This window comes from Haemaphysalis longicornis, unplaced genomic scaffold (genome assembly GCF_048455015.1).
Source record: "Haemaphysalis longicornis isolate Haplotype H1 unplaced genomic scaffold, Haemaphysalis longicornis Haplotype H1 scaffold_1, whole genome shotgun sequence".
Classification (NCBI taxonomy): domain Eukaryota; kingdom Metazoa; phylum Arthropoda; class Arachnida; order Ixodida; family Ixodidae; genus Haemaphysalis; species Haemaphysalis longicornis.
In genome coordinates this window covers 262,140,113-262,159,551 of record NW_027526203.1, presented here as the reverse complement: position 1 = coordinate 262,159,551, position 19,439 = coordinate 262,140,113, and the positions used below count along the sequence as shown (strand labels likewise).

Below are 19,439 nucleotides of genomic sequence, written 5' to 3'. Positions count from 1 at the left end.
ATTAAAGGAATGGAATTGAACTTCCCGTCCATTCCAGGAGTGGGAATGGGCTAACTTCTGTCATTCCGAGGAATTGAAAGGAATGGAATCACGACAAGTTTTAATTCCTCGGAATGGAATTGGAATGGAATTGGGATGCCCATTCCGCAACACTGAATTCCGTTCAACTCTATCCGCCACTTGACCGCAGTGAACGCTCGGTGTTTGTCTAGTGGCTGTTTGGCGACAAAAACGAAAGCCTTGCGAACCTTTCAGAGAAAAACAAGCGGCTGGAACTGGCTGGCACCGAAAGTTCGTTGCAAACGCGTACACCGTCGACCAGTCCAGATGCTATCGGCGTCCCTATAAGCCGCGCTTGCCGGCACAAACATTGAGAACCTGTCCCGGTGATGGCGCTCTCGAGTCCCCGAGGAGGCGTCGCCACTTCTGTGTCGGCTGCCTGCCTTTAAACAAAGCAAGGCGCGCGAAGCTCAAACGGGCCAATGAGTTACGCTAGAGTTTTCCGAAATTTCGCCCTAACTAATGTATCGAAGAAGTTCATCGGCTAAGCTGCTGCTTCAGAATAAACGAAGAAAGGAAAAGTCCCCGAGTGAATAAACAGCCGCGGGAACGCCTGTTTTGCTGACCACGGGCGGTATTCTCGTGTTTTGTCCCCTTTGTGTCCGTTTCAAAAGTGTCCGTTTTGAGCAAGCCCTGATTGCCTAAAAGCGAACGCCCGGATTTGACGCCATAAAGCATGGCGGAGCTATGAGCCGCGGCTCCTGGGAACAGACGACCCGCCGCGGTGGCTCAGTGGCTACGGCGTTGCGCTGCTGAGCACGAGGCCGCGGGTTCGATTCCTGGCCGCGGCGGCCGCTTTTCTGATGGAGGCGAAAAGCAAAAACGCCCGTGTGTACGAGATTTCGGCGCACGTTAAAGATCCCCAGGTGGTCAAAATTAATCCGGAGCCCTCCACTACGGCGCGCCTCATCGCCTGCGTTGCGTCGGCGCGTTAAACCCTACAATCAATCAAAATCAATCAATCTGGGAACAGACGATTTTCGTCGCCTTGTTGGTTCGCTGGCGGAAGAGTAAACACATAAAAGATATTTTAAAATAAGTTTAGTTGTTTAAAATGTGTTACGTGAACAGCTGTGAGAAAGTCAACCCAAATCCCGCCTACAATTGGAAGTACGTCAGAATAGAACGGACGCAAAACGGACGTTTTCAAAACGGACAATTACGAGAATGGCGCCCCAGGAGTGCGAGTGAGGGAGTTTTTTTTTTTGGTACAGCCAATTCAGCCACTGTCTAGAACCCTGACTAGACAGGTTGGTTATCAGCTGCCGAGCGGTCACTTGGTGCCTTACTGAACAAATGGACAACAAACTTAGATTGGCTCAATGGGCCTTGGAACGAATAATGTTAGGAGTACAGTAAAATCTCGTTACTACGAACATCAAATTAACGAATTTTTCAGATTTACGAATTTTTTGAAAATCCCCGCCAAAACGTCTATACTCTATATGTAAAAAAATTTCAGTACTACGAATTTCAGAATACCGAATATTTCAGAATAACGTAGGTAATTTTTACTCGCGATCGTTATTACGCTTCGTTATTACGAACTGCCACTGAACTTTCGGTGTCAAATCTTTGAAGCTTTCACCTACCATCATCATCAGCAGCAGAAGGTAAGAGCTGGGGAAACCCGTTTCAACGGATACAGTCCAAGTAGCATCGGCATCATCGCGAGCGGCGTCACTACCGGCCTGATGAGTGCGTACACTACGTCGTACGCCTAGTGTGAGCACGTTTGTAGATGTCAGCTGGAGCTGCAAAGTATCTGCGCCGTCATTGTGTTGTGCATTCTGTTGGCCGACAATGAGTTCTGGACCCCGTGTTAAACAGAAGCGGCGCGCCAGTTTTCACTCAAAGAAAAAGTGGACATTCTGACGGAGCTGAGCAATGGAAAAAAGCAAGTCGACTTGTGCAGGGAGCGTGATACCGCGCCGTCAACAGTCGCGACAATACTCAAAGATCGCGACAAGATCATGAAGCTTCATCGAAAGTCTCAGCTGGCACCCTCAAGAAAACGCCTGCGGCTGGGCGACTTCCAGGAGTATGTTATGTATGTTTGTGTTTATCGGCGCAAGGGTAACTAGGACCAAAGAGCGCCAAAACTATGTTAAGTGGTCCGTCAATAGTCAGGTTTGAGCTTAAAATATGTATGAAATGAGTATGATATATCCTAAAATACTGTATATATGGGTGTAGAGGGCCCGTAGACTAAAAAATGGAGATGTTCATAATGGCGGATGAAAGGGATTGTGAATGGAACGCGACTGTAGCTCGAGCCGAAGAGCACGCTACGGCAGCGGGCCCCTCGTGCGAACAATGAAAACATGAAGGCTTTGCTCAATGCTTGTAGGCTCTGAGGTCACGCACTGTACGAAATGAGCTTTAAAAACTTGACATCTGCAAGATAACTTAAAAGGGACTTGTTTGTGAACATAGGTTCATCTCCTAAGAACAGTGACGGGTGTAGCGGAATGTTGAAAGTATAGATTTTAGGGAAATGCCGTTTTCTGGCCTCATTGCAGGATGCGCACTCAATTAACACATGGAGGACGGAGAGCCGGTCCCCACACTTATCACAAACCGGTGGGGGTGTGCCATTTAAAAGATATGCGTGCGTAGCGTAAGTGTGGCCGATGCGTAGTCTGCAAATCGATACTTCAATGAATCTGTTTTGTTTTTCTGTTGTGTATCTTCCTAGGTGGGGTTTTATTGAGTGGAGCTTGTTTTCTGTGTGTGTGTCCCACGTCCTGCCAGCGTTTACGGATTCCCCTTCGGATCACTGGCTTCAGATCGAGGTAAGGGATTTCCGCGACGTCAACACCACTATGGAGGGCCGCCAAAGTGGCGTTCTGGTCGGCAATTTCATTGCCTAGAATGCCACTGTGTCCAGGGATCCAGCAAACAAGTATTTTTAGTTGTAATTTATGAGCAGTCACGAGAGCTTTAAAAAGGTGATTGAGGACAACATTTTTTGTAGGTTTAAAGGAACCTAGTGCCGTAACGACACTTAAGGAGTCTGTGTAGATAACTGATTCTTGTATTTTGTTCTGTGTAATGTGCTCCACTGTGATTAAAATACCATAAGCTTCTGCTGTAAAGATACTGGTATTTTTGTTCAAGGTCCTCGTGCTGGCGAAATCCGGGCCATGTGCAGCACACGACACAGCGGAAGCACACTTCGAGGCATCCGTGTAAAATGAGGTGTATGGATATGTGTGTTGTAGTTGTAAAGAATGCTAGGAGATCAGCTCACGAGGTGCACGGCGCTTATCAATGCGTTTAAAGGATGTGTCACAACGAATCGTTGACATTTCCCAAGGCGGGACTTCGTCGGCGATGGAAGTCTTCATGCCCTCATCGAAAGACACCCCTATTTCCTCTGCAAGGCCTTTGACACGTAAGGATAAAGGGGCAAGGATCGAAGGGCGCGCTAAATACAAATGGGCAGATGAGACGTCATTCAGAAATGAACTACACGGGTGATTCTTCACAGACATTGTCCTAGTAGCATAGAGCAGTGCTGTATAAGCACGCTGCTGCTCTAGGCACCAGTGGTCACATTCTACATAGAGACTTTGAATTGGACTTGTCCTGAAGGCTCCCGAGGCAAGGCGAAGGCCCAAATGTAGCACTGGGTCCAACATTTTTAGGGCAGTTTTAGATGCAGACCCGTATGTTACGCTTCCGTAGTCTATACGGGACCTAACTAGACTGATAAAGAGGCGTAAAAGGCAATCTTTATCAGCACCGTAAGACTGATGCGACAAAACTTTTAAAATGTTTATGGTGTTTAGGCATTTCTGTTTGAGTGTTTTTATGTGCCGTATGAATGTTAGCTTTTCGTCAAGTATAACACCTAAAAACTTGTGTTCTTTTTTGACGGGAATCCGTTCTCCGTTCAGCGTAATGTCAGGTTCCGAATGGATTCCACGCTGTCTTGTGAATAAAACACATGTACTTTTCTGAGGATTCAGTTTAAAACCATTTTCCTCTGTCCATTTCCGGAGCCTGTTTACACCTAACTGTATTTGCCTTTCACAGATGGACAGGTTGGAAGACCTAAAGCTAATATGAACATCATCAACATACAGTGAGTAGGAGATTGTGGGTGGCAAGGATTTTCCAAGCGAATTCATTTTAACTACAAATAGAGTACAGCTTAATACTCCACCTTGGGGAACACCATTTTCTTGTATGTACGTTCTGGATACAACTGTCCCTATTCTTACCCTAAACATTCGCTGTGACAAATAACTTTCAATAGTGTTTAACATACGCCCAGACACACCGAAAGCCTTGAGATCAAGCAGTATGCCGTGGCGCCAAGTTGTGTCATATGCTTTTTCTATGTCAAAGAAAACAGAAAGACAGTGCTGTTTGTGGATGAAAGCATCTTTGACATATGACTCGAAGGCTACCAGCTGGTCAGTTGTGCTTCGACCTGATCGAAAACCCGCCTGACAACTGTCCAGGATGCCGTTATATTCAAGAAAATACATTAGCCTCTTATTTACCATTTTTTCAAAAAGCTTTCCCAAGCAACTTGTTAAAGCTATTGGTCGGTAACTGGCAGGTAGTGAGGCATCTTTCCCTTCTTTCAGTACGGCAACTACAACAGCTTCTCTCCAAGCTCTCGGAAAGTATCCTGCCGCCCAAATTTTATTGAAAAAGTGCAAAAGTGTTTGGAGAGTTTCTGTGTGCAGATGTTGTATCATTGCATAGGATATCCTATCTGCCCCCGGTGCTGAAGCCTTACATGTTCCTAGGGCAACCAAAAGCTCTGTTGAAGAAAAATCCGAGTTGTATGGTTCATCGGATGTTCTGTTATCTCTAATCGGTTTTTTCTCCATGGATGATTTGTGTCGTAAAAAAGTATTCGTGTAGTGAGTAGAACTCGAAATATATTGAAAGTGTTTTGCAAGTGCGTTGGCCTGGTCCTCCAGGGTGTCGCCCGCACTGCTAACCAAGGGTAGGCTGTGTGTTTTATGTCCATTAAGCTTTTTAATTCTATTCCATACCTTGCCTGTATCTGTGTATGAATTGATAGAAGTCACAAAAGAGCGCCAGCTCTCCCTTTTGGCTTGCTGGCGAATGCGCCTTCCTTGTGCTTTCGCGCGTTTGAAGGAAATTAGGTTTTCAGAAGTGGGATACCTGCGGAGGACACCCCATGCCTTATTTTGCGCCTTCCGTGCATGCCGACACTCGTCATTCCACCACGGCCTCCTAGCGTTAGGTGTGGCACCAGATGTTTGTGGAATTGAGCACTCAGCGGCATGAAGTATATGGGCCGTAATCAGTTCACAGGCTTCATCAATGCCCAAATGGCTTAAAGATGTGTATGAAAGCTGAGATAGTTGTTTAAATTTCAGCCAATCTGCAGCAGATTCCCTAAACCTTTTATAGGAGTTGAAGCTGTTAGGGATTTTGTCAATGCTTTTCAGGATGACTGGGAAGTGGTCGCTCCCATAAGGATTATTGTCAACTCCCCATTCAACAGATGGAAAGAGGACAGAAGAGCCGATTGCCAGGTCTATGTGTGAGTATGTGTTGTGTGTAGTGTTGTAGTATGTCGGCTGTTTTTTATTGAGTAGACAAGCTCCGGAAGAAAATAAAAACTTTTCTAGCAAGCGGCCCCGGGCATCTGTCCGTTGAGACCCCCAGAGTTCACTGTGAGCATTAAAGTCGCCTACCAATAAGAAGGGTTCCGGGAGCTCATCTATGAGGGACTCGAATTCTGAGCTCGATAGACGGTAATCCGGGGGAACGTATAAAGAGCAAACTGTTATTAACCTATTAAAGAGGATTGCTCGGACTGCCACAGCTTCGAGGGCAGTGAGCAACTGAAGAGGTGAGCAGGGGACAGACTTTTGCAAGACAATCGCTACACCACCAGAGGAGTGAGTGTAGCAGTCCCTGTCTCTCCTGAATACCGAGTATTGTTTGAGAAAGTTGGTTTGTGTAGGTTTTAAGTGTGTTTCTTGTAGGCATAGGATATTTGGATGGTACTTATTAAGGATTTCGTAGACATCATCGAGGTTTCTAATTAATCCCCTACAGTTCCATTGGATAATGCTTTGAACTGCCATAAAAGGTTAGAAGAAAGGTGCTGAGCATACGTTTTGTTTAGATGGAGATCCCTATGTCACTGAGCCCGAATCAGGGCCAATGACTCGGGGAGCTTGTGATTTTTGCCGCGGCCAAAACTACCGCGCTGGTCTTTAGATGACTGCGATGCAGGCCGGGATGGCGTGACATCCATGTCCTCGTCCGGGTTTTGGGGCATTGACGGGAGGGAGGCTTTACGGCGCCCATCCCGCAACACGTTTGATGGGATGGCAGAAGATTCAGCCACCACCTTTTTTGATGTGTTGGACATGGCTGCAGAAGAGGCGCCTCCTGTACCCACATCCATTGCCACCGCAGTTTCGGCGGTCGGGGTCTGTCGAGGAGCGACAGCAACGCCACTCCCAGAGCAATTCTGGTCAGGTGCAACGCCTGCGGGCACTGCTGGCGATGCACGAGTTGTTTGGCCTGCCAGGGGCAGCACCTCGAGGGGTGTGTGCGCCACTACGTCAGTTTCACTATACTGAGTGGCCGCAGAAACCAGACGCCGCCCCACCCCCCGGCGGGCAGCGCTGGCGTAGCTCCCTGAAGGAAGCAGAGCATAACGCTTACGGGCTTCTGGAAATGAAAGATTTTGCGTCACTTTTAGGTTGATGATTTCTTTTTCTTTCTTAAACTCCTGGCAAGAGCGAGAGTATGCTCCATGGGGTCCTCCACAGTTGCTGCACTTTAGTTGTGTGCTTTTGCAGTCGTCAGCATAATGGTCCTGCTCAGAGCACTTTGCACACGTTTGTTTTCCTCGGCACGAATTGCTGCCGTGCCCATACCTCTGGCAGATGAAACAACGTCGCGGGTTTCGTATGTATACTCTGGTCTTACAGCGCAGAAACCCTGCGTTTACGTACTCTGGCAAAGTGCATCGATCAAAGGTCAGTATTATGTGCTTCGTCTTAATTTCGTTTCCGTCCCGTCTAATGGTGATGCGTCGCACAGCGGTTACCCCCTGCTCGCGCAAACCTTCGAGCAGGTCAAAGTCTGTTTCGTTGATCAGTTCTGATTCGGAGATGACACCCTGGCAGCTGTTAAGGGTACGGTGGGGAGTTACTGTGATCTCAAGGTCGGCTAGCTTGGTTTGCTTCAAAAGAGTGTTGGACTGCTCTCTACTCTTGACTTCGATCATCAGGTCTCCAGAACTGAGCTTTTTCGCTTCATAGTTTTTTCCTATCAAACCTTCAATAAATTTTGCAACCAAAAATACAGATTTGCTGGTAACGGGAGTTTCTTTATCAGCTGACTGCATCACTAGGAAGCGTGGGAAGTTGTCAGGGTTGTTGAAGGCGAGGTTAGAAATCGGTTTGAAAATTCCTTCGGTGCGGCCTCGTTTCGGAGGCCTATCAGTTCGTTTGGATGGAATGGGGAAGGAAGCCATAAACTATGGAATGAATTCGGTGGCAAGGCCAGTCACCCACCACGGAGCCCAACAAGGGAACGTGGCTTTGCAGCGCACGCTAACTGTACGTTGCCACTATAACCCTATGCTCGGGATCTAGGTTGAAGCCTTCGCACAGGGTTAACCCTCGCCGCCTGGGGAAAACGGAGAAATGAAGAAAAAAGAAGATGACAGGACAGGGTTAGGAAGGACAATAGGAAAGCAAAACAATGGAGAGGAGGACAGGAAAAGGCGACTGGCTGATTTCCCCCAGGTCGGGTCAGACTGGGGGCACCGTCTACGGGAAGCGGGGGCCGAAGTGGTGTGTTGCCTCTGCCAGGGGGCCATAAAGGTCCAAAACAACCCTGGCTTTGGCTCAACCACCAGGATGCCCTTTTCCCCGGACACGGCAAAGCCACGCACAGCCAAGGGCGTGGGTGGGTCCAACCCACATGGGCTCGGGGTCCGCGGTGTCGCCACTACAGTCACCTTGAATAGACAAGGCGCCCCTGCGGGCGACTTCCAGGAGGTTGACGACGCCGTCCTCACGTGGTTTAAGGACGCTAGGCAACACGATGTGCCTTTGTCAGGCCCTGTAATTCAGGAGAAGGCCCGACAGTTTGCATTCGCCTTGGACATCTCCGGCTTTGATGCAAGTGCCGGATGGCTTTATCGCTTCCGTCAGAGGAATGGCATTGCGTGGCAAGTTGCTTGTGGCGAAGAGAAGGCAGCAGACACCGAGAGTGCAGTAACCTGGCGGAACGACAACTTCCAAGAAATCGTCGAGGCTTTCTCTCCAGACGACGTCTTTAACGCCGACGAAACGGCGTGCTTTTATCAGCTATTGCCTGATAAAACTATGAACTTTAAAGGGGAGAAGTGCAAGGGCGGAAAAAAATCGCGTCTCTGCGTATCAGTTCTGTTCTGCTGCAACTCCACGGGCACAGAAAAGCTCTAGCCGCTAGTGATTGGCAAGTCCGCTAAGCCACGCTGCTTGAAAAACGTTGTCTCGTTGCCTTGCGACTACAGAGCCAACAAGAAAGCGTGGATGACGCGGGAATTGTTCACCCAGTGGCTGCTGCAACTCGACGACGCAATGAAGAAGAAAGGAAAAGAAATCCTTCTCATCGTTGATAATTGTTCGGCACATGTGGTGAACGTGCGATTGAGCAATGTGAAACTTGAATTTCTGCCTCCCAATTGCACTTCTTTGCTCCAACATTTGGACCAGGGCATCATCAGATATGTGAAAGCCGAATTTCGGAAGCGTCTTGTGCAGCGCCTCCTGATTAACATCCGACTCATGCTGCCCACAGAGGTCAACATTCGTCAAGCGGCAGGAATGCTCACGGGGTCGCGGTGGAGCGTGAAGGCAAGCACCATCAGCAACTGCTGGCGAAGGGCTGGCCTTTTCAAGACTTCACCTGTGCCACAAGAGAGCGAGGACAGAGAGGAGCTCAACCCAGAACTTTGGGATGAGCTTACGGAGAAGCTCCCCTTTGACACCGCGGTGACCTTCGACGATTACGTTGACTGCGACAGCGCGGCGGCTACATCCGCGGAGCTCACCACCGAAGATATCGTCAACCAAGTGCGTGGGCAAGAACAGTGCGATGATGAAGATGATGCGGAAGATGCCGACACCGTATCAACGCACGAAGAGGAAGCGACTGTTTCTAGCTCTGATGCTCTTGTTTCGATCGAGAAGATCCGTTTATTCCTCGGGCGCTGCGAAGATGTTCCCGATGACGTTCACAAGAAGGTCGAGGATGTGGAGTCGTTCGTCCTTCAGCGTCTGTCGTCTACTCGCCAGAAGAAGATAACAGATTTCTTTAAGGAATAAATTGTAATCAGACTGTGCCCAGCGTTTTTGCCTGTTATTTGCGTATCAACACTCGCACCTGCAGCAAAGGTACGCAATTTTTGTTGTTGTGTTACATTACCGACATGGAAATAATGGTTTTTCAGTACTGCGATATTTCAAAATAACGAATTAAATCCCGCGGTCCCGCGAAGTTCGTTGTAACCAGATTCTACTTAACACTCACAGGCAGAAAACGAGCTTCTTGGACCAGAGAATAAACTAGAGTAGAATATACGGTTGTTCAAATAAAAGAAAAGAAATGGGGGCTGGCCATGTAGTGAGACGAACCGACAACCGACGGACAATTAGGGTAACAGAGTGGATACCAAGAGAGGATCTAGAAGAAGAGGAGGGCCATTATTCGGACGGGGGGGATGACATAGGTGAATTCGGCGGCCAACCGTAGGCTCGAGCGGCACACTACATGAGCGGTTGGAAGTCAATGGGAGAGGCCTTCGCCCTGCAGTGGACCTGAGTAGGCTGACGATGATAATATGATGATGATGATGATGATAACCCTACACCGGTGCGTTCCTTCGTATACAATATTTTAAACTTGGTGCGGGTTGATGGTATACGTGGGCGGCTATAGTTGGGTGAACGGGAAATCCTGCTGAGGGAAGGGGCGAGTTGCAAACAAAAACTCAGACATTTTACTTGACATTTTCCACAGTTAAAGCAGAAGAAAAAATTGGCGACTCAGTGCATACTTTCACAACTTTCCGAAAGTAATTGTAAGTGCGAATGCACTTCTTAAGCGAGCCTGAAGCGTCCGCCGCCGTCCGCATAGCAACAGCTGCGGGTGCGCGCGCTGCCTGGCCGCTGACATGGCACATACCCACGTGGGGGATTGGCCAGGAATCGGGCGTGAGAAGGGCTAATGCACCCGCTTAAAGGAGTACTGACACGAAATTTCAAAGCTGAGATCCGCTCTAGCAATCAGGTACAACGACAACACAAATAGGTGTCTGTGAATAAATGCATCTTCCTTTCTTTGTAGTTGTGTGTGTGTGATCTCTCTTTCGCGAACATTACCGAACCGCGCAAATTCAACTCGTGCTTTCGCACTTTCACATTCTTCCCCTCGGGGAAATGCGGGGAATTTTTTTTATCCGTTCAGGGCTACGGAAACTCAATCAGGAAAGTCCAACTTCTGCTCAACCTAGAATTGCTAGATTTGCTTTAACTACTATAGATTGTGAACAAGGAACCCCTTGCGGTTTCTAAACGTCAAACATTTCATTTTGGTCAGTGACTGCGATTTCACAAGTGTCAACATAGATTTGGACTTGCATTACGGAATTACACAATATCAACTTGGGATGTTTCCTTGATTTTGGGGTTGTCCGATTCGTGTTGATGCGAGATTAACATTCAAAGCGTATTTTGGATTGCCTCACGGAAATTGGAAATTCTTTAGCATAATTAACTGCGAAGGTGCCAGTACATTTTCTGCGAGAACATGAATTGACTTCAATTTCAGTGCTTTTTGTTCCCGCATTACACGTAGACACCATGTCCATCGAGCATAAACAATGCTCCCAAGATCTTTGAAACCGTACAGATACACCTATTCATATTGCGGACAGGTTGTTCGGTAGTTCTTTGAAATCGAACCCACGCGTTCGTGTTCGGGGAATAAGTTTGTCTGCGCCGAACTTGTTGGCAGTTTACCCTGACGTTTAGCAGAATATTCATGGAGGGGTTGATCGGAGCGGATGAGGCTACTAAAAATAAGTCGCAATCATGTAGTCGCCATCCATTATTTGTTGCTGTTAAAATTACAGATCGCCCAAAACCAAGCTAACTTGCTGTGATCATCCCAACAAATAACACAACGTGCTTGTTCGCGCGAGCAGAAGCATTGGCGCCTTAGCAATAATGTTGTCATACTGCCACTGTTTCTGTGTAGTTATTTAAATCAGACTAACACATTTAGTTATAAAACAACATGTAAAATTTGTCATAAATCTTCACTATCATAATGCCGCGAACCATTCATTTGGTTTATTTATGTTTTGCTTTTACCGCCCGGCTCCGCCGGTCTGTGTTATCTGTGTGTCAAGAAGCGCGTGTTCCATTCTTTATTTCTATGCCGCCTGTGTTATCTCTTCTGATAAGGAGAGCATTCCGAACTAACGTGAACCGCCTAGAATAATCTTTGTTCTGGATGCAAATCGACGGTTCCAGAAACACTCGCGCCGAAAGATAAAAGCCTGCAGAGCAGGCGCCGCGGCTTTAATTCGAATCGTCGCGCTCACCTTCGCACGTCACTTTGTTGACTGCTGCTTCGCCGCCTGTATTCTTTGAGTTGTTATGGGAGCACAAGTTCGCTCCAATAAGACAACTGCGTCGCCTTTGGCTTCGTGACAATATGTATAATGAAGGTGAATCGGCATTTCGTTAACTACATAAATCCGAGAACCAAGGTTCCTCCCATAAGAAAGTTCTTAGTGAAAGAGTCGTTTAAACCTCCAGTAACATCGTGCCACAACTTAACGTGTTAGTTCGAGCTAGAGGAGGTCCCGCTGCGGTTTCCAACTTTGGGACCTCTTGTATACTACGCCGTACAGCCCATTCGATTGTAATTCCAGAAAATAAACTTTGAAACTTAATCGGCACTCATCAATCAGCAGCTCTCCTTGTCCTTCGTCTGAATTTATCGCGATTAAAAGTGTTGATCCGTGGCACAGGTTCCCTGTCTCTAGCTAGGTGTGTTGGTACATAAAGTGACGTGTTGGAACATAATCTAGGCAAAACAGCGCAAAAAAAGACAAAGACAGAGAGAGATGCACGACAAGGACTGCGCTGTCCTCGTTCAGCGCAGTCCGTGTGCATCTCTATCTGTCTGTCTTTTTTTGGCATAAATCAACCCGTGATTAGCGACAATAAATCGCTTCGTATCCGATCGTTTCGGTGCAAAAAGTATCGAAAGACTGTAGGGTTCCTGGACCCCTACCATGTAATGCTCCCCTCCACCTCCCGTCCAAATCCTCGAGCAGTTGCTCTTCCCTCTTCCCCTCCTCACTCACCTTCCTCTGTCTCTCTCTCATCCTCCGTTTGACACCACCCCTAATTCAGTCCTACACTTCCCGTCATACCGCCCAGGCGTAGCTTCGGCGCGGTAAACGCTCACAATTTGAATTATCTTCCCTCATCACTACCCACCCCTCTACTCTCCACCCTTGCATCCCCACACCCCGGCCACTCCATCAGCTTCCGTTCACCCTTTCTATCACATCTTCCTCCCTGATGTCCCTCCCGTACCCTCCACTCGGGCTCTACTCCCCTTCCCCCCTCATACTCCCCTCGTCTTCTACTTTCCTCCCCTAATAAATCCACCTCTCTTTCCTTTCCGTTTCCCAAAATTGCCTTCATGCTCTGCCCCCTGTTACAATTCAGCGCACCGCTACCCTGTGCGTGCATGCGTGCTGCGAGTTTGGTGTAGTGCGGGTAAGGTTCGGGAGCTGGAGCTTGGCGGCAAAGCCCACCTTCCTGAGACATGTTTCGACGAGCCGGAGTGCGTCCGCCGCACGGGCCCACGCTGGCGCCAAAACACGCCCGTGGCAATCGCAAAACAAACTGTTCTACCAGGGATCGTGTTGAGACTTGAATCAACGAGCGGAAGCCGCCTGCAGAGATCCCTCACGTGAGCCGGCTATCACGAGACCGGGAACGTGTGTCCTCGCCTCTGTGTACTTTGTTCGGGATGCGTGCAAAGCAATGGAGAGGGGGTTACGCCATTGGCGCTTCTGTGTACAAATTCCGCCGTTTTAGCGACCCATGTGAGACCGCATCGGGCTCCCGTGAGCAGCGCTGCTCTGCCCGAATCAAGCTATACGCTAGCCAGCAAAGGTTCTGCTCTTGGATCGTCGCTGTTCATTTCTCGCCATGCAGTAAAACCAGTAAAGTTTTGCCCTAGACTCTTTGTCGTCAACTCCGAGGCCGCTCTCCTGCTCGTCCACCACGCTATACCACTACTTGACGGAGGCGATGTAGCTCGGTACGGGATGTATTGGCCAATGTAACACCATCCTCATATCCCGGGAGAGTTGACGATGAGTAATTGATTTGCCTGTGTTGGCTCGGCTACGTTCTTCCCCTCCCTTACGTCATCTGCGGTGTACTGGCGTGTACCTTTGGCTAGAGCACAGTTTCTAGTCGCGCAGTGACGTGCCTCTTGCTAAAAAACGCTTCCCACGGTTCCTGATGCCTACGCCGGCATTTTCTCTCTGTGGGCCACTTGGTGCTTTCGAATTAGAAAGCAAGCAATGCAGACGGTCAACGCAGCGTATACGAGCGAAAGAATGCCTGTGGGAGAGACCGTCTTGGGGAGGACGTTAACGAAGACCACCAAGACGTTGGTGGTGGTGGTTGTGATCACAGTATATCAACGAAGGTGCCTGCAGGTCTTCTGCAGCGAATAGAGTATGGTACTAAGGCGTGAAGACGGGTAGTTGGTTCACAGTTATAACGAATAAACAGCGCACAGAAACGAAACGGAAGACACGAAACAGACAAACAGTACCGTACTTATCCCTTACATAAAATCCCTCGCTTGCAGTGCATCCGAGGGCAGTTGCCCGCGTCGACGCTCGCAAGCAAGAAGGTCGACGTCGACATTCAACGTTTGTGAATATCTGCTAGCTGTGATTCATGTGCCTCTTAATGAGGCTTTTTATCCTTGATGTCAGCGCTGTTTTCTACCCCAACACGTGGTCAGTGTTCAAATCCAGTTCAAGTTATTCTTTTTATTAGTCACATAACCTCCGACGGTGCGTGCCACCAAATATACGTTTCGGTGTGTATATACTCATGTAACTGACAAAAAAACGAAATAGGGATGAAATGCAAAGAATTCAGAATGAAATCACACTTGACTTCACTCAAACAAAAATAAGCGGCCGCCCGTCGCACTGACCCTAAAAAAATCACGCCGCTGTTACCCACGAACAACTACCCGGGCGTTATTACCATAAAGCTAAAAAAACCTTTGTAATTCCTCAGCTACCTCAGTCAGACGCCATTACGCCGATATCCTTTACCACTACCGACTAGACTGCTTCAACTACCCCTCGCCTCGTACCTCTCTCAACACCACAGGGTACGCCTTCGGTGAGGCCTACCGACCAGGACGTATTACAACTCATCAATTCTGTACAAACACAGCACCCACAATGAACCCATATGTGAATGACCATCTTGCAAAACCCCGCACCATATGGCACTTCGTATGGTCTATCACCTACCACCCAAACCTAGTCCCCCCACTCTACCCGGAGCAGCGGGAATGCGAGCTTATCAGCGGCACGCCAAAGACTCCAGTCAATCCTTTGTCTCGCGCAAGGGGCTTTCCGGACTAGAAAGGAAGCCGCCCACAACCCCATCTTCCGACCCGCTAAATGCAAACGATATCGAAGCTATTTAACATCCAGGCCTGCCTTCTTCCCCTGACACCTATGTCCACTCCTGCACGTACACTTTCTGCCGCACGCGAGATGGCGTCGAACCACGCCCTGAAGCAGCCCACGTGCAGAGTGAAGCAATATCTGCAACGCGGTAGATCACCTCCGAATGTCATTCGCCTGGAAACGATTGCCTGGGAATTTCAACTGAGCCCAGATCTTCCCCGCATCCCCAACCCCTCACGTGAACAGTTGGAGAGTACGCTGGCCGGCTCCTGCCCCGACCATAGGTCGGCGTACTCACTCGTGAGTACACTCATTTGTACTCATTTGTACTCAAACTCACGAGTGAGTACGATGATGAGTGATCACACACCCAGAAAAAAATATTGAGTACGATGACGAGTGAGTATAGGGGTCAGTCCACTACTCGTGAGTACAGTACTCATGAGTACACTACTCATGAGTATGAGTACTCATGAGTACAGTATTCATGAGTATGAGTACTCATGAGTTTGAGTACTAATGAGTACACAGTACTCATGAGTACACAGTACTCATGAGTACACAGTACTCATGAGTACACAGCACTCATGAGTACACAGTACTCATGAGTACACATCACTCATGAGTACACAGCACTCATGAGTACAATACTCATGAATACTGTTTTTGCGGGTGCTTGCACTCTTGAGTATATGCACTCCTGAGTACAGTAGTGCAAACAAGAAAATGGACGACAAAAGCTGCCACCCGAAGACACGCAGAAAAACGCAGTTTACGGCCACGGCTGCACCGACAACCCCCGAGCTCCTCTGAACCCGACCCGGCCTGAGAACAAGAGGAGACACCAGACGCAACGCGAGTGCTTACGTTCCGTTTTGCTTTGTCACATGTACTTGCCTTCGCGCAGTAAGTTGCCCAACGACAGTGCACCGCGTCAGACGTTTTCTTCCTCGGTCCTGATTTATATGTAACCTGTGTTTTTCTAATCAATTAAACAATTTATTTTTTCTACTTAGTCTTTCATTCGAGCTACGACCTAGCTAACAGTGCAGATAAGTTCATTATTCGTGAGTAATACAAATTGAGTACTCATGAGTGCAGAATGAGTAGTACTCATGAGTGCAGAATGAGTAGTACTCATGAGTGCAGAATGAGTAGTACTCATGAGTGAAAAATGAGTAGTACTCATGAGTACAGATTGAGTACTCATGAGTACAGAGTGAGTACTCATGAGTACAGATTCAGTACTCATGAGTACAGATTGAGTATGAATACTCGTGAGGACAAATGAGTTTGAGTACAAGTGAGTACGATTACAAATGAGTATACTTGATGAGTGAGTACGAGTGATTTTGTGAACAGACGAACTTTTTGAGTCTGAGTTTGATTGAGTACAGCGTGAATGAAAAAAATTGTGATTGAGTTTGAGTGAGTTCTTTCTGTTTTGCCGACCTATGGCCCCCGACACGCAGCTTCTGTTAGTGGAAAGGGCGAAGACAACCGGTCGCACCATTGGAGTCTTGGACTGAAAATCCAGACCACGGATATCCTCGCTTCTATCCTGATTAAAGTTTCTCGCTCTCTATCTCCCCCGTCTAACGGGTAAATTGGTCAGCTTTAGCGAAGAGAATGAAAGCCAGACTGAGTCCCACCTACCGTAGTAATAGGCTATCCGGCAGATGGGCGGCTCCGTCGAGGCAACCCGAGCTGAGCCCGCCGCCGCTGCTGGCAGAGGCGTCGCGAGGCGGGCCGGCTGAGTCGCTGCCAGGGACTCCTCCCGGGATCCCACGTAAGGGAAGCGCTTCAGGAACGCGCCCGTCGGCGACAGCGGCTGCAGGCTTGGCGGCTCCGCTGGGTCGCTAGCAAGGGGCGAGGCGGCGGCTTCCTGCTGCGGCTCCTGCTATAGGGAGTATCAACCCGAGACATCCGTGCTCTTTCCATCATTTAAAGCGAAAACTCTACTACGCTACGCATTTCAAGGTCAATTATCGCGTCGCAACGTCTCAGCCGCCGCCGCCGCCGCCGCCGCCGCCGCGCAATCTCAGCTATTTCCGCTTCGCTTGTTCAGAGCTTTGCCACGGCGGTGTCACGTGACTAGTAGAGGGGGGAAAACACTTTCGCCGTATCGCCCAGCGGCGGCTGGGCCGTCTGTCCGTTCGGTTCAGCGCAAGCGAACCACATGACTAGGCGACCGGTTAACGACTGATATGTGAAAACACTGCGATGACTGAGTTTGCGGGAACGAAGGCTACAGAAACACGTGATGCACGCACACGAAAGCACTGCTTTGCACGCTACTTCTTCCAGTGCTTGGCCCCTCGGGCTCGCCATGGATAGCGCACTGGCTGGGCTGTCTGCGCATGCTCTTCAGTGCGAGGGAAAGGATGAATACAACCATTCAGTACGTAGAGGTAACGCGGCAGGCTGCGACACCTCAAGCTAAGCCGAACTTTCAAGAAACATTGTGTGCATAGTCTGCTACATTGTGTGCATGTGCATAGCCTGAGCATTTTTTGTTTGCTTGCCGGCACGCACGCATGATCGGGGTATAGGCTTGAACAGGCAGTCGGCTTCGCACGCCGTTGGCTTCTAGTAAGTTCACGAGACAGCGTCGTATCCTCGTATCTATTGAGGAGTAGGCACAGCAAAGGCTCGGGACGCACGGTGTCGAGCCGAGACAAGTAGTTATGAAGACTAACGTGGAAAATTGGGCGTCCTGGTACATAGCTCAACCATACCACCGTAGTAAGAGAGACAGGGCGGAGACAGGGCAACAAGTGCTTTTTTAAAATCAGTTAGAAAGGCAGCTGCTATCTTTTTTAATGAATATGGTATCATTTTCTGCCGGTCTACTTCGTATCGATCGCCCGCTTCGCTGCAAATGTCGTCGAAAGACTACACAAGAGGCGCAGCGGCATCTCCGAGGGCCCCTGCCGTGAAAGGTTCGCCCAGACCTGACCTGGTTCGGGTCGAGGTGCAGGGCGACCGCCTCGAACCCGTAGTCCTGAACGTGGGCGGAGGAGAAGCGGCATGCTTCGGCCGGGAAGCGCACGGTGCCGAAGGGCGGCAGCTGCTGCTGGCCCCAGTCCCCGGCGCTGTGGAACCTCGGGGGCGCCGTGGGAAGCGAATACTGGAACGGGTGAGACTCGGTGGCGCGCGGCGACAGGTCCATCTGCGCGGACAGGGCGCAACCATCGCCATACAACAGCTTCGGGGACCAAAAACAGACTTCGTCGTAAGCGATGCTTTGTACAGACCAGGGATGACTTTAAGAGGGGTCCTCGAAACACTTCGAGTAATGTGCGATCTTAGAATAGAGGGATTTAGTTATAACCAGGGTTTACTCTCTAGTGCAGTGGTTCCCAAATGAGGGTCCACGGGCTCCAGGGGGTCCGCAAGAACGTTTGAGGGGTCCGCGAGCCTCCCTCGAAACTTTTCCACTCCCCCCCCCCCCCCGCATACTTTTCTTCATTTTGCCTGCACTTTCTTGCACTGCAAAAACGTGGCTTCACCGCATTACATGCACGCTTAAATTCTTCGTGCCGCACATATTTTAACATCTACTTTTTGCACAACACGCCTGCTGTGGCAAAGAAAAAACCGTGACACCGAAAAAGAAGCATACCGGCGTTTAGAAGACCGATGCACGAGCAACAAATTGTTTACCATTATGAGGCGCATCGTCATTAACGTCAAACAGAAAAGGCGGGCATTGGATAAGTGTGTGGACGACGTAAGCTGCAAGTACAAATTGTTTGGAATTATGACCTATGCTTCATCGTGGCTTCCAACATCACTTTCGCAATCCCAAAAGGGGTCCTCGGGGCAGACATGGCTAATAACGGCTGCCCTAGTGAAACGTTCCATATATTTGGAATTAAGGGAATACGGCATTCATACGGAGTATTACGCTGTCAACCGTAAACATTGCAGATGATCTTTCCAAAAACAAACCAAATGATTTGTCAGACTCAGAATAGACATGTTTGACACAGTTTTTGCGTTCATGTTTTAATGAAATCTCGAAATACGGCAGCACATATTTTCCGTATGCTTTCCGTGTACTCCGTGCATACAGAATTCACACGGGCTACGATTTCGTGCTTCTGTAGGTCGTAAAGAGATAAAACGGGCAGCAATTTTTTTTTTTGACGTATTACAGTATCCTATTATATGTTGCAGACACATATCCCTGTTTTTATTCCGGTTGTGTGTGAACAAAGGCACAAATTTTGTATTCCCATAATTCCGTATATGCGGAACGTTTCAGGGGGGCTGTGTGCGGTGCCAGTATATCGGCAAGTGCGTGTGACCGGGAATGTAGTCTCCGAGGACACTTACAAATGAATGAATGATGTTTAGTTCAAATTGGAGCTCTCTAGGTGCCCCGAAGCCAAACCCAGCACCTCGTGTTGAATTTCAAAGCGCCTTAGTCACTGGGCAGCTACATGGCCAATATTAAAGGAGTACTTGAATGGAACACTGGACCTCATAGCGCTCGTTTAATTCTGCGACAGGGCAGAGACACAGTGCAAGGATAAGCGAGCAGGAGTTTCTGCTACCTTTCTATTCGCGAAAGTGTCTGCTCAAATAGGACACTAAAAGGCGAAAG

The 19,439-nt window shown here is 48.8% G+C and overlaps 1 protein-coding gene across 4 annotated transcripts in view; it reads right to left on the bottom strand.

The window, feature by feature from the left end:
- Positions 1-19,439, bottom strand: part of LOC144145129 (uncharacterized) — a 75,725-nt gene that overhangs the window by 30,408 nt on the left and 25,878 nt on the right. For 3 of the 4 annotated variants that reach the window (XM_077676640.1, XM_077676650.1, XM_077676655.1), the window contains 2 exons: positions 17,787-17,999; positions 16,484-16,727 (listed from right to left, as the gene is read on the bottom strand). In XM_077676640.1, the coding sequence (XP_077532766.1) occupies positions 16,484-16,727; positions 17,787-17,999 (457 nt within the window). The remainder of the gene's footprint in view (positions 1-16,483; positions 16,728-17,786; positions 18,000-19,439) is intronic. The other variant, XM_077676646.1, reaches the window with a different exon arrangement.